The sequence below is a fragment of the Cherax quadricarinatus genome, chromosome 2, assembly GCF_038502225.1.
Source record: "Cherax quadricarinatus isolate ZL_2023a chromosome 2, ASM3850222v1, whole genome shotgun sequence".
NCBI classification, from domain to species: domain Eukaryota; kingdom Metazoa; phylum Arthropoda; class Malacostraca; order Decapoda; family Parastacidae; genus Cherax; species Cherax quadricarinatus.
The window spans coordinates 76,001,977-76,017,142 of NC_091293.1; the positions used below are offsets into that span (position 1 = coordinate 76,001,977).

A 15,166-nucleotide genomic window follows, 5' to 3' on the forward strand; every position below is an offset into this window, starting at 1 on the left:
AGATAGTCAGTTGATCAAATGAAAATGCTGGCCCACAAATGGCTCCAACTTCATCCTGTTCCCTACTTGTATGTCTCATAACAATAAAAATGCTTTCAAATGAGCTGATGTAGGTAACAGCTCTTAGCTTGCCAATAAAGTTAGGAATCCTTAACCTGTAAATAGCTTGTCAATAAAGCTAGGGACCCTTAACCTTGTCAAACCCTGTGTAAAGAGAAAAAAAAAAAAAAAACACACACACCCCCCACCACTCTTCAAAAGCTTGAACTTAATATACACAATATACACTTATTATTGTGCCTACTATATACCTTTTCACCTCTCGCCCTACATTAAGACCATTTAGACTACAAATATTTTAAAGTGAGTAATGAGTGTACTGTATATGCATTTTATCACTCTAGGGAGCTTTAAGCATCATCGTAGCATATAATGTGTGGGTGGGGGTGGCCAGGAGGACTACCACACCTGACTTCTTACAGTAAATACTACTCACCTTTTGCCCTACATTAAGACTACAAATATTTTGAGGTAAATAATGTGGGTACTGTGTGTGTATTTACTTTTTTAATGTTTTTTAATGCCTAGCTCTACTGCTAACTTAATATGTTAGTGTAAACTTGTTATGTGGCATTTATATGCATTTATAAGTGGAAAAAAATGGCATTCTGCTTTCCGGCAATGTCTGCTTTCTGGCAGTAGCCTTGAACCTAACCTGCCATATAAGTGGGGCCCTACTGTATTTAGTTACATATTTGCACCTCTCTTTCCAAACATCATGTATAAGGTCTTGTCAATGTTAAGAGCGAGTTTATTGGTCATCATCCAAGTAGATACCTTTATGAGCTTCTCATTAATAATGTTACTGAGAGAATTCATCTTTGAGTGGGAGATAACAAGTGTTATCTGCAAACAGAACTGGTTTAAGTAATTGAGATTCACTGGGAAGGTCATTAGTGCATATGAGGAAAAGCAAAGAACCAAGAAGTGATATACTCAGGGTAAAGACTTTACTAAATTGCTAGTTACTAATATGTAAATAAAGACCCAATCTCTGAGCACTCATATTGCACTCAGTTTGAGAATATACATACCTGGGCTAGAGTCAGAAGTATGTTTCTAAATGTGTAGAGGATCTTTTTGACAAGCATTGCCCTGAACTGCTGCATGAGAAGAAAACATCCGATGTTTCTCTGAAGTGGAACACGTCGTGGTGTTGATGACTGTAGCTGGTTAGACACTGCACCCTTGGCTATTGCATGAAGTTCAATAATTTGTCAAAAATATATAGTATTAATAATAAAAGGTAATTTAACATTTATATATTATTTAGAGTACTTAAAAAATAAACAAAATCAATAAAAATGCATTTATATAGTTTTTACACATTTCAAAATGTTTTATGTATGTATATTTTTCAAATTAACTAATTTTATATATATACTGGTTTGACAAATCTTATTTGACTTGAGTTATATATAATTTTCACTCTTAACCCTTAAACGGTCCAAATGTAGATCTATGTTTGTACCGCCAGTGATCCAAACATAGATCTACGTTTTATTTTTCCTGCCTCCAAATTTGGCACAATTGGCCTGAGATGCCTGGTCAATATAGAATGGGTCCTAACACTCGGTGTGTGCAGTATTAAAAAAATCTGGGACCGCTTAGTACCTTGTGGGAGCACCAGTTCAATTGAGAGCCAGCTAGAGCAAATAACGTGGCAAACACCAGGGATTCACTGATGTTATGTCGTATTAACACTCCCCTTTTAAGAGGAAAATGATGTTGACCCAAAGTTTAGTGGCTTTGAGATGGATGTGGCCACAAGCGGTCTAAGAAATATCAAAAACCTCAATAATAACCCACATGCAACATCCTTTCATTTCTGATACCACTGGTAGTGTTATCTTGCCAGAATGCCCAATAACCTATGCCCTATGTGAAGAGAAACGATTCTGGAACATGTGTAATATGTATTTGGCAGGCTGGCTGGCTGGGTGGCCAGCCGGCTAGGTGGCTGGCTAGCTGGCTGACTGACTTTGGCTGTCTCTCTGTCTGTATCTGTCTCTGTCTTTATCTCTGTCTATATCTTTGTCTTTCTCTATCTCTGTCTCTCACAGGTACACATAAGTACACAGTTATTATACATAGTGTAAATTACCTAGGATAACCCAAAAATTCCAGGCAAAGTACTATACAGTGCTTGTAGATATAAGGTATAACAAGCATGACGCAAGTAATATGCATTTTAACTTGCTCAGGAATCAGGGAGAGGCTCATAAACCAAGAGGTTTAGTTGTTCCCTGAGACAGAGAGACAAGCAGACGGAAAGACACACACAGGCAGACAGATAAGCAGAGCTAGACAGACAGACAGACATGTTTGTGTGTAACAGTGGAAACAAATAAAGCCAGGGTTCCCTGGAGCAGTGCACGTTCATCAAGTGTCACTGCACTGTCAGCAGTTTACTGACACTCGTCATAACACCGTGCTTCGAGTTTCATATATACTCCAGCATGTCTAAAACATTGCTGAGACCTATAAATACTTTGTATATATTTCTAGACAATAGTAAATGACCAGGGCAGGTGAAAATGTTCATCTGTCAGTGTGATTGTGACTATTTGAGTACTATTTCAGTACCTAATATTAGTATCAGAACAAAGACTAACTATGAAATCATGAAAACTATTATAAATTGTAATTATCAGAACATAAAAATTATATAAATTAAAATAAAAACGGGTAAAAAAGGTATATCGGCAACACTTCTGTAAGCGGCAGGACTCAATGCTGCCATCAGGTGAGCATCCAGCGCTAACTTCGCAGCCTTATATCTCGGTAAGTACTGACCCTAAAAATTTTTTTTATCCTATAACATGTAGAAAAATGCGCTCTTCATTTAAAAAAAACATTAAAATATTAAGAGCGCTATGCGAGTGAACGTAGATCTATGTTGGGACAGTTCAAGGGTTAAAATATTGTAACTAAATATATTTCTGAAATATTTAAGGCTGCAAAAAATAAAACAGAAACAGCTTTAACTGTTTGCTTTTAAACCTATTTATTAAGAAATATTCTTATAACTGATCCTTTTCCCCCAAAATCTATGACTATTCAGTGTTTGTCTTGAATCTTTTGAGAGCTAATTGCAAACCAAGTGAGTAAAAAAATGACTTACCAATATATATAAAGCATGCAGATGCGGTGCCATGCAAGCAAAGCTTAGAAGCGTCACTACAGCTCATTCAGGGGACTCTCTATATTTAAACACAAGTGTATCAGATAAAGTGCGATTGTACAGCATTCACTACACTCTAGTAGCACCCTTTAAAAAGGGATGCTTTGATGCTCTCTAATGGCTTATGATCCAAGGAACTGAAATTAACTTCCCCTTCCTTGAATTAAACCTGACTACCTCCCATTTTTTTTATGGTATAGCCCTTATGGATTTAGCACTCTATATTAAAATATTAATAATAAGTGTAGTATAGTTGCGGCATGTAGGTGAACCAGTGCTGTCTGAAGGCTAGGATTAGTTAATAGCTAATCTAATTTCTAAGAGCATCAGAATAAATTTATACTGGATGCTAAAATTGTGTTAAAGTACAGTACTGTGTCAGTTTTTATCACAAGACAGCTTTTGTTTATATCAGTACAATCTTAGTCACTAAATTAGCCATACTAAATACCTTTCTATATTAAGCATAGCAAATTATATTTTGTGTGCAAAGAATTAGCTTTGAAAGCAATATTTAAAATACATTAGTAGTTTTCAAAGCAATGTCTCAGGTATACAGTATTAGTAAACTTACACTGTAAAGTAATATAAACTTTTATAATAAAAACAAGTATTTCAGTAATTCTCAGAATTATCTACATGTAGTCTACAGACTTCTGTTCCATCAGCAGCAACTCTAACACAATCCCTAGAAGTTCTATGTCTTGTATATATGTAAAAGGCTGGTCATCAATTTTGAAAACAACAACTACAGTCATTGTGCATACCCAATTTTGTTTTTCTATTAGTTTCTGAGGCTTTTGACGAATCTCAACACTAAATACTGAACTGTGATTCAAAGACAAAAATAAATGGCATTCTGAGTCCCCCAGTCCCACACACAGTATTGGTCAAACATTTTGCTTAAATACAGATTAGTTGTAGTTGTAGAAAAAAGATTATAGTAAAAACAGGTCACCTAATATATAGAATAGTTAAACAAGGGGATGTAAGGAAAAGTGGATCAAGGCTCCAGAAGCTCAACTTGTGGATCATGGCAGCATAATAACATATACAAGCCATGGAACTGGAAGCCAAGTTTGTTGGATAATGGCATAAAAGGTTATGCTGTCATGGAACAATGAGCCCAGTTTGTGGATAACAGCCAACAGGATAAAACAAAATACAAATGCAAAAGTGACAGATACTGAGAGCATACAATACATAAAAGTTATGATGTTCATTAAGGTTTGCATGTGTGATACTGAAGTTCCAAGAAAACTAGGTATCAATATTAAGAGTAACTTAATAAATATATGCCAATATATGTAACTTGCACTTACCTAGTAGAAAAGGAAGAATGAAGATGCTAGTTGTACATAACTATAGTGAGACCCAAGGTAAATCAAATAAAGAAAAAATGATTGTGTTTTACTAAATATAGATGGGAAGTATATATATAATTGACTCGGAGATGAAGAAGGAAAGAAAATATGGGTACTAGAACCGATAATATAAACATACAAAAATTAATCTATAAGAAATATACAAAAATCCATAAAAAACTTAATTGTTAGGACCACCACCAACATGTTCAAAGGAAACCAGTATTAATATCTAGCAACAATTAAAGATTTATTACATTAAACAAATTTAAAGTTACGAAAAGATAAGCTTGTTCATATAACTTTTTAAGACAAATCTACATTTAATGAGTAAAATACTCTAGTATATATTGTGCATAAACTGAAAAGTATATTTAAAAGAACAAATAATTCTTGGACATCTGGCCTTTAAATTATTGGGTAAAAAATTACAAATTTTTAGTATAAATTGTAAAACTGTGTGTGTTATATTGAAAAATTGTCTTTGACATAAAATTCAATATTTTCAAATTGAAATTTCTTAAATTTGCCAAATTCCAATCCTTACACTCATATTTATGAAAGAGGAGAAGAGTGAGAAATGTAAAAGCAAGGATTTTATAGCCAAGACTAATTCTAAATACCAGGTTTCCGATTGTTACCATTTTCAATGACAAGTGTGACACGCTGAATGGCTGCATTAAACCAAGTGGCTGTCACTCTCCCTGTGAGGTATGCATTAACACTTAGTAAGTGGCATGACATGTATTCAACTTACCAAACTCATTAGTGACAACATCAACTGTTATGAAAACTACTGTGTTCTTTCAGTCAAAAATAAGTGGTAAAATGTATTTGATTAATGCTACAATTATCTGGGGGCATAGTTAACCATAATTTGGGTCCAGAATGAGCAGAAACATTATTGAAGTTCTCTAAACATATTGTGGGATAATTGTGAGCTGTGATTTGAGTCATTTATAGAAGAATTGGTAATATATCTGCTTGAGGATACAATGGCTCAGATAGTAATAATATACAGTATCCTCTGATTCTAACCCAAGTGACACAAGTTTGTTACTAAGCCATGTCTGGCTTAGTGACAAACTTGTGGTATGCATGAAGCTGATCACTTCTATGTCATGGCTCCAGACAAAGATACCTGGAAGTCACCTGCATATTATAATCAAACAAAACTCTGGGAAACAGCTTCAAGGAAATAAGTTTTGTGTGTACTTTTTCCATGCACGAGTGTCATCACACAAAAAGAACATTAAATAAAAGACATTACTAATAACACTGACTGTAGTGTTTATGGATGACTAGTTCCCAGACAACTGATGCACTAACATGCAAAATAAAATTTAAAATTTGTAAAATAACGTACGTACGTACGTACGTGCGTGTGTGTGTGTGTGTGTGTGTGTGTGTGTGTGTGTGTGTGTGTGTGTGTGTGTGTGTGTGTGTGTGTGTGTGTGTGTGTGTGTGTGTGTGTGTGTGTGTGTGTTTAACAAATGTGATAACCATGTGAACATGCAAACTCTTATTCCATGTGTAACAAATGTAATGAATAACAAAGCTTGCTATAGCACCTCTATCCATCCATGTTCTACTCTCTACCCTTTGTGTATTGTAACTCAAGTACCTCCAACACATGAAAAAAGTTACTTAAGCCTCAACATACACAAAAAATGAACCTATTATGTAAGTAATATATTAATAAAACAAGTTAACCTTCCATTAACAGTGTTATTTTGTATTATGTGGTGTATAATAAATAATCATTTTTCAAAACAGATATAAATATATCAGATAAATTATTATAAAAAATGCTAACTTGGTAGCAAATGGCAGATTACTAATTTTTTTAAATCATTAACTGTCAATTATTTAAAAAAATGCTACGAAATATTTTCAATCGAAATTCATCTAGTAAATTATCTATCATCTGAATTACTAATCATTTGAAATATCAATCCTCTGAATTATCCATCATCTAAATTATCTATCATCTGATTTTGGAGAACTTTTTTCTTGCTAATAGCATTATTTAAGATTTAGAAAACTTCCCTCCTTATGCCACATAATAAGTTGTAAAAAATTTAATCAAAACTAACATGGGACAATCAAAGGATTGGAGTACATACATGTAACCATGTATAAAGGCAGGTCCCGCTGCACAGCATGTCGCTAATACAGCAATTTTTAATTATACACATTCTTCATTTATTCAGACTTCCCACAATAATTATTTTTTTATTTTTTTTTTTCAACAAGTCGGCCGTCTCCCACCAAGGCAGGGTGACCCAAAAAAGAAAGAAAATCCCCAAAAAGAAAATACTTTCATCATCATTCAACACTTTCACCACACTCACACATTATCACTGCTTTTGCAGAGGTGCTCAGAATACAACAGTTTAGAAGCATATACGTATAAAGATACACAACATATCCCTCCAAACTGCCAATATCCCAAACCCCTCCTTTAAAGTGCTGGCATTGTACTTCCCATTTCCAGGACTCAAGTCCAACTATATGAAAATAACCGCTTTCCCTTAATTTTTTTTTTTTTCAACAAGTCGGTCGTCTCCCACCGAGGCAGGGTGACCCAAAAAAGAAAGAAAATCCCCAAAAAGAAAATACTTTCATCATCATTCAACACTTTCACCACACTCACACATTATCACTGCTTTTGCAGAGGTGCTCAGAATACAACAGTTTAGAAGTATATACGTATAAAGATACACAACATATCCCTCCAAACTGCCAATATCCCAAACCCCTCCTTTAAAGTGCAGGCATTGTACTTCCCATTTCCAGGACTCAAGTCCGACTATATGAAAATAACCAGTTTCCCTGAATCCCTTCACTAAATATTACCCTGCTCACACTCCAACAGATCGTCAGGTCCCAAGTATCATTTGTCTCCATTCACTCCTATCTAACACGCTCATGCACACTTGCTGGAAGTCCAAGCCCCTCGCCCACAAAACCTCCTTTACCCCCTCTTTCCAACCCTTTCGAAGACGACCCCTACCCCTCTTTCCTTCCCCTATAGATTTATATGCTTTCCATGTCATTCTACTTTGATCCATTCTCTCTAAATGACCAAACCACCTCAACAACCCCTCTTCTGCCCTCTGACTAATGCTTTTATTAACTCCACACCTTCTCCTAATTTCCACACTCCACCCAAGCTTCACATCCATATAAGAGTGTTGGTACTACTATACTTTCATACATTCCCTCCTTTGCCTCCATAGATAACATTTTTTGACTCCACATATACCTCAACGCACCACTCACCTTTTTTCCCTCATCAATTCTATGATTAACCTCATCCTTCATAAATCCATCCGCCGACACGTCAACTCCCAAGTATCTGAAAACATTCACTTCTTCCATACCCCTCCTCCCCAATTTGATATCCAATTTTTCTTTATCTAAATCATTTGATACCCTCATCACCTTACTCTTTTCTATGTTCACTTTCAACTTTCTACCTTTACACACATTCTCAAACTCATCCACTAACCTTTGCAATTTTTCTTTATAATCTCCCATAAGCACAGTATCATCAGCAAAAAGTAACTGTGTCAATTCCCATTTTGAACTTGATTCCCCATAATTTAATCCCACCCCTCTCCCGAAACCCTAGCATTTACTTCTTTTACAACCCCATCTATAAATATATTAAACAACCATGGTGACATTACACATCCCTGTCTAAGACCTACTTTTACCGGGAAGTATTCTCCCTCTCTTCTACACACCCTAACCTGAGCCTCTCTATCCTCATAAAAGCTCTTCACAGCATTTAGTAAATTGCCACCTATTCCATATACTTACAACATCTGCCACATTGCTCCTCTATCCACTCTATCATATGCCTTTTCTAAATCCATAAATGCAATAAAAACTTCCCTACCTTTATCTAAATACTGTTCACATATATGCTTCAATGTAAACACTTGATCTACACATCCCCTACCCACTCTGAAACCTCCCTGCTCATCCGCAATCCTACATTCTGTCTTACCTCTAATTCTTTCAATTATAACCCTACTGTACACTTTTCCTGGTATACTCAGTAAACTTATTCCTCTATATTTTTTACAATCTCTTTTGTCCCCTTTCCCTTTATATAAAGGGACTATACATGCTCTCTGCCAATCCCTAGGTACCTTCCCCTCTTTCATACATTTATTAAACAAAAGTACCAACCACTCCAACTCTATATCCCCCCCTGCTTTTAACATTTCTGTCATGATCCCATCAGTTCCAGCTACTTTACCCCCTTTCATTCTACGTAATGCCTCACTTACCTCCACCACACTTACATTCTGCTCTTCTTCACTCCTAAAAGATGGTATACCTCCCTGGCCAGTGCATGAAATTACCGCCTCCCTTTCTTCCTCAACATTTAAAAGTTCCTCAAAATATTCTCGCCATCTACCTAATACCTCCCTCTCCCCATCTACTAACTCCCCTACTCTGTTTTTAACTGACAAATCCATACTTTCCCTAGGCTTTCTTATCTTGTTTAACTCACTCCAAAATTTTTTATTTTCATTAAAATTTCTTGACAGTGCCTCTCCCACTCTTTCATAATAATTATATTCACCAATAATCATAGCTAAAGATGAAAATATTTTAAGGTAAGTAATGTGTGTACTGTATATGCATTTTAGTCCTAGCTATACTGTTTAATTAATATGACAATGTAAACATGTTATCAGGCTTTTATATGCATTTGAAAGCATGTGTTTCACTTTACAGCAATTTTCACTTTACAGCAGGAGCCCAGAACCTAATCTGCTTTATAAGCAGGGCCATCCTGTGTATAAGAACACTGTATATATATAGTATACTGCACAAAAATTTTAATCATATAGTAGCATAAGAGGCAACTAAAACACTGGGAGCAAGGGGCTAGTAACCCTTTCTCCTGTATAAGTTACTAAATTTAAAAGGAAAAACTTTAGTTTTTATTTTTAGGTCACTCTGCCTTGGTGGGATATGGCCAGTTTGTTTAAAAACAAGAATGAAAGAGGGTAAAGCAGCTGGGATTGATGGCATAAAGACAGAAATGTTAAAAGCAGGTGGGGATATAGTTTTGGAGTGGTTAGTGTTTTTATTTAATAAATGTATGGAAGAGGGTAAGGTACCTAGGGACTGGCAGAGAGCATGCATAGTTCCTTTGTATAAAGGCAAAGGGGACAAAAGAGAGTGTAAAAATTATAGGGGAACAAATCTGTTGAGTATACCTGGATAAGTGTATGGCAGAGTTATTATTGATAGAATTATGAGTAAGATGGAGAGCAGGATAGCAGATGAACAAAGAGGCTTTAGGAAAGGTAGGGGGTGTGTAGACCAAGTGTTTGCAGTGAAACACATAGGTGAACAGTATTTGGATAAGGGTAAAGAGGTTTGTGTGGCATTTAAGGATTTGGAAAAGGCATATGATAGGATGGATAGGGGGGCAATGTGGCAGATGTTGCAAATGTATGGAATAGGAGGTAGGTTATTGAAGGCAGTAATAAGTTTTTACGAGGATAGTGAGGCTCATGTTAGAGAATGTAGGTGAGAGGGAGATTATTTCCCAGTAAAAGTAGGCCTTAGACAGGGATGTGTGATGTCACCATGGTTGTTCAATATATTTATAGATGGAGTAGTAAGAGAAGTGAATGCTCAGGTGTTGGCAAGAGGTGTGGGGTTAAAAGATAAAGAATCTATCACAAAATGGGACTTGTAACAATTGTTCAATATATTTATAGATGGAGTAGTAAGAGAAGTGAATGCTCAGGTGTTGGCAAGAGGTGTGGGGTTAAAAGATAAAGAATCTATCACAAAATGGGACTTGTAACAAATGATCTTTGCTGATGACATGGTGCTTTTGGAAGATTCTGCAGAGGTTGGTTGATGTGTTTGGTAGGGTATGTAAAAGAAGGAAGTTAAAAGTGAATATAGGAAAGAGTAAGGTGATGAGAATAACAAAAAAAAAAAATTAGGTAAAGGAAGACTGTATATGAGACTGGAGGGAGAGAGTATGGAGGAGGTGAATGTGTTCAGATATTTGAGAGTGGACATGTCAGCAGATGGGTCTATGAAGGATGAGGTGAATCATAGAATTGAAGAGGGGAAAAAGGCAAGTGGTGCACTGAGGAGTCTGTGGAGACAAAGAACTTCTTCCATGAAAGCAAAGAGGGGAATGAATGAGAGTATAGTTATACCAATGCTCTTGTATGGGTGTGAGACATGGGTTGTGAATGTTGCAACAAGGGGAAGGCGGGAGGGAGTGGAGATGTCATGTCTGAGGGCAATGTGTGGTGTGAATATAATGCAGAGAATCTGTAGTTTTGAGATTAGGAGGAGGTGTGGGATTACCAAAACTATTATCCAGAAGGCTGAGGAAGGGTTATTGAGATGGTTTGGACATATAGAGAGAATGTAATGAAATAGAATGACTTCGAGAGTATACGAATCTGCAGTGGAGGGAAGGCGGGGTAGGGGTTGGCCTAGGAAAGGATGGGGGGAGGGGGTAAAGGAGGTTTTGTGTGCGAGGGGCTTGGACTTCCAGCAAGCATGCGTGAGTGTATTAGACAGGAGTGAATGGAGACAAATGGTTTTTAGGACTTGATGTGCTGTTAGAGTTTAAGCAAGGTAGCATTTATGAAGGGATTCAGGGAAACTGGCAGGCCTGACTTTAGTCCTGGAGATAGGAAGTACAGTGTCTGCACTCTGAAGGAGGGGTGTTAATGTTGCAGTTTTATAACTGTAGTATAGGCATGCCTTTGGCAAGACAGTGATGGAATGAATGACGATGAAAGTTTTTCTTTATCGGGCCACCCTGCCTTGGTGGGAAACGGTCAATGTGTTAATAAAGAATAAAATATATATATATATATTTTTTAACACATAGGCCATTTCCCACTGAGGCAGGGTGACCCAAAAAGAAAGAAAAACCCAAAAAGAAAGAAAAAACTTTCATCATTCAACACTTTCACCATCACTCACACATAATCACTGTCTTTGCAGAGGTGCTCAGATACGACAGTTCAGAATTACATCCCACCAAACTACCAATATCCTAAACCCCTCCTTTAAAGTGCAGGCATTGTACTTCCCATTTCCAGGACTCAAGTCCAGCTAACCAGTTTCCCTGAATCCCTTCACAAAATATTACCCTGCTCACACTCTAACAGCTCGTCAGGTCCCAAAACCCATTCGTCTTGATTCAATCCTATTTAACTCGCTCACACACGCTTGCTGGAAGTCCAAGTCCCTCACCCACAAAATTTTCTTTACCCCCCCCTCCAACCTTTTCAGGGATGACTCCTACCCTGCCTTCCTTCCCCAATAGATTTATACATTCTCCAAGCCATTCTACTTTGTTCCATTCTCTCTAAATGACCAAACCACATCAACAGTCCTCTGACTAATACTTTTAGTAACTCCACACCTTCTCCTAATTTCCACACTACGAATTCTCTGCATAATATTTACACCACACATTGCCCTTAGAAACAACATCTCCACTGCCTCCAGCTGCCTCCTCGTCGCAGCATTTACAATCCATGCTTCACACCCATACATGTATAAGAGTGTTGGTACCACTATACTCTCATACACTCCCTTCTTTGCCTCCATGGATAACATTCTTTGTATTTGCATTTATGGATTTAGAAAAGGCATATGATAGAGTGGATAGGGGAGCAATGTGGCAGATGTTGCGAGTGTATGAAATAGGTAGTAAGTTATGAAATGCTGCAAAGAGTGTTTATGAGAATAGTGAAGCTCAGGTTAGGGTGTGTAGGAGAGAGGGAGATTACTTTCCAGCAAAAGTAGGACTTAGACAGGGATGTGTAATGTCACAATGGTTGTTTAACATATTTATAGATGGGGTTGTAAAAGAAGTAAATGCTAGAGTGTTCGGGAGAGGGGTGGGATTAAATTATGGGGAATCAAATACAAAATGGGAGTTGATGCAGTTACTTTTTGCTGATGATACTGTGCTTTTGGGGGATTCTAAAGAATGGTTGCAAAGGTTAGTGGATGAGTTTGGGAGAGTGTGTAAAGGTAGAAAGCTGAAAGTGAACATAGATAAGAGTAAGGTGATAAGGCTATCAAATGATTTAAGTAGAGAAAAACTGGATATCACATTGGAGAGAGGGAGTATGGAAGTGAAATATTTTTTTTATCTTACAGTAAGTGGTGAATATATTTATTGTAGGAAGTCCGAATAAATGAAGAATGGGTATAATTAAAAATCGCTGTATTAGGGAAATGCTGTAAAGCAAAGTGCTGGAAAGTGGGGCCTGCCTTTATCCCAATAATTGAATCAGACCTATTAGAAGCCCAGAAAACAGACCAGGGGGTGAAGGGGGAGCCTTTCCCATCCTCAGAAAAATTGGCAAAAATCAAATATTTCTGCTATATTGAGTCCAGTTTCAGGCTGAAACTAACAAAAATCATCTCTATTTCAGTAATGTATCTTCCAATCAAATCAAATGATACCAAGAAACAGCCAATAAAACCATAAAAACCATGCTAGAAAACACCTCAGAGTAACTATTATAAACCAAACACGTAGTCAGCGTTTTCCTTTTCCCATTACACACTGCATGGGGCAGGATTTTTTTTTTTATACTGTGCACACTCACGGCACAGACCCATTCTGTCATATCTACAAAATTTATTGCTCACAGCTTGTGAGTGTGCTGAATTCATAAAGATAAAGATTTTATTTCTTTGCAAAGGTTACAATGAGTAATTACATTTTTGATTTATTAAGTACAGTGGACCCTTCGTTTTCGTGTTTAATCTGTTCCAGAGCCATAGGTCAAAACTGAAATCAGCCAAAACTGAAACCATTTTCCCCATAAGAAATAATGTAAATGGAATTAATCCGTTTCAGACACCCAGAAGTATCAACAAAAAAAAAATTTTTTACCTTAAAGATAGTTGTTGTTGCTGGAAGGAAGGCAGGGAGGAGGGAAGAGGGAAGATAGGCTATTGAATCTCCCTCCATAAGGGTTCTAAGTACCAAGTCCTTACCTGGGATCACTTCCCTCCTTTGTTTTTTACTGTCACTAGGACCAGCTTGAGAGTCACTTGGACCCCTGTCACACAAAATATCTGTCCAGATAGGTCTGTTTCTGGGGGTGTCTTTAAGATTTGCCTAAAATGGGACATGGCATTGTCATTGTAAAAGTCACCAGCATGGATTACAACAGCTTTCTCAGGGTGATGTTCCTCCACAAATGAATACACTTTAGTCCACATTGCACAAATTTCCTTAATCTTTGAAGAAGGCACCTTCTTCCATCTTTCTTCCTCCTCCTCTGAAGCAATTTCCTCAGCTGTGGTCTGTTGCTGTTGCAGATGAAACTCTTGCAGCTCATCAGTGGTTAGCTCTTCATTGTGGTCCTCCACTAACTCTTCCACATCCTGGCCACTCACATCCAACCCCATGGAATTCCCCAATGCCACAATTGATTGCACAACAGGTGTAGGGTCAACTGGGTCAGCCTCAAACCCTTCAAAATCCTTCTTTTGGACACAATCTGGGCACAATTTTCTCCAAGCAGAGTTCATCATCCTGGAAGTCACTCCCTGCCTAGCCTTATCTATAAGGCCTATGCAGTGGAAGATATTGAAGTGATTTTTCCAGAACTCTCTTAGGGTCAATGCAGATTCCGAGGTCATGTCAAAGCACCTTTGAAACATTGCTTTGGTGTAAAGTTTCTTGAAGTTTGCAATGCTCTGCTGGTCCATGGGCTGGAGGAGAGGAGTGGTGTTACAAGGCAAGAACTTCACTGTTACAAAACTGAATTCCGTAGACAATTGGTCTTCCAAGTCTGGAGGATGAGCAGGAGCACTGTCCATTAACAGGAGGCACTGGAGTGGCAATTTATTATCCAGGAGGTATTTCTTCACACTCAAGCCAAACATTTCATTAAACCATTCCAGGAAAACTTCCCTAGTGACCCATGCCCTACTGTTTGCCTTCCACATCACACACAATTTACTCATCACATCACTGTTTTTCTTGAACACTCTGGGATTTTCAGAGTGATACACCAGTAAAGACTTCACTTTGAAATCCCCACTAGCATTACCACACAACAGGAGAGTTAGTCTGTCTTTCATAGGCTTGTGTCCTGGCAGTGCCTTTTCCTCCTGCATGATGTAGGTCCACTTTGGCATTTTCTTCCAAAAGAGGCCTGTTTCATCACAATTGAACACTTGTTGGGGTTGGAATTTTTCAGACTACATAACATTTGAATTCCCGCACGAATTTTTCAGCCGCTTGTTTGTCTGAACTGGCACCCTCACCGTGCCTTACGAAACACTGTATGCCACTTCACTTCTTGAATTTTTCAAACCAGCCTGTGCTGGCCTTGAATTCACTTTCATCACCACTTGTTTCAGGCAGTTTCTTTATGAGATCCTCATGCAACTGCCTTGCCTTTTCACAAATAATGGACTGCACAACACTATCTCCTCCTAACTTTCTCTGATCCACACCAACAACAATTTCTCCACTTCTTCACTTGTTTGGGATCTCTGTTTGGTT

At 37.5% G+C, this 15,166-nt stretch overlaps 1 protein-coding gene across 5 annotated transcripts in view; it reads right to left on the bottom strand.

Annotated features, from left to right (window-relative positions):
* The window catches only part of Abca3 (ATP binding cassette subfamily A member 3), a 705,605-nt gene that overhangs the window by 215,925 nt on the left and 474,514 nt on the right, over positions 1 to 15,166 (bottom strand). For 4 of the 5 annotated variants that reach the window (XM_070088958.1, XM_070088966.1, XM_070088975.1 and 1 more), the window contains 2 exons: positions 5,250 to 5,312; positions 1,095 to 1,252 (listed from right to left, as the gene is read on the bottom strand). In XM_070088958.1, the coding sequence (XP_069945059.1) occupies positions 1,095 to 1,252; positions 5,250 to 5,312 (221 nt within the window). The remainder of the gene's footprint in view (positions 1 to 1,094; positions 1,253 to 5,249; positions 5,313 to 15,166) is intronic. The other variant, XM_070088973.1, reaches the window with a different exon arrangement.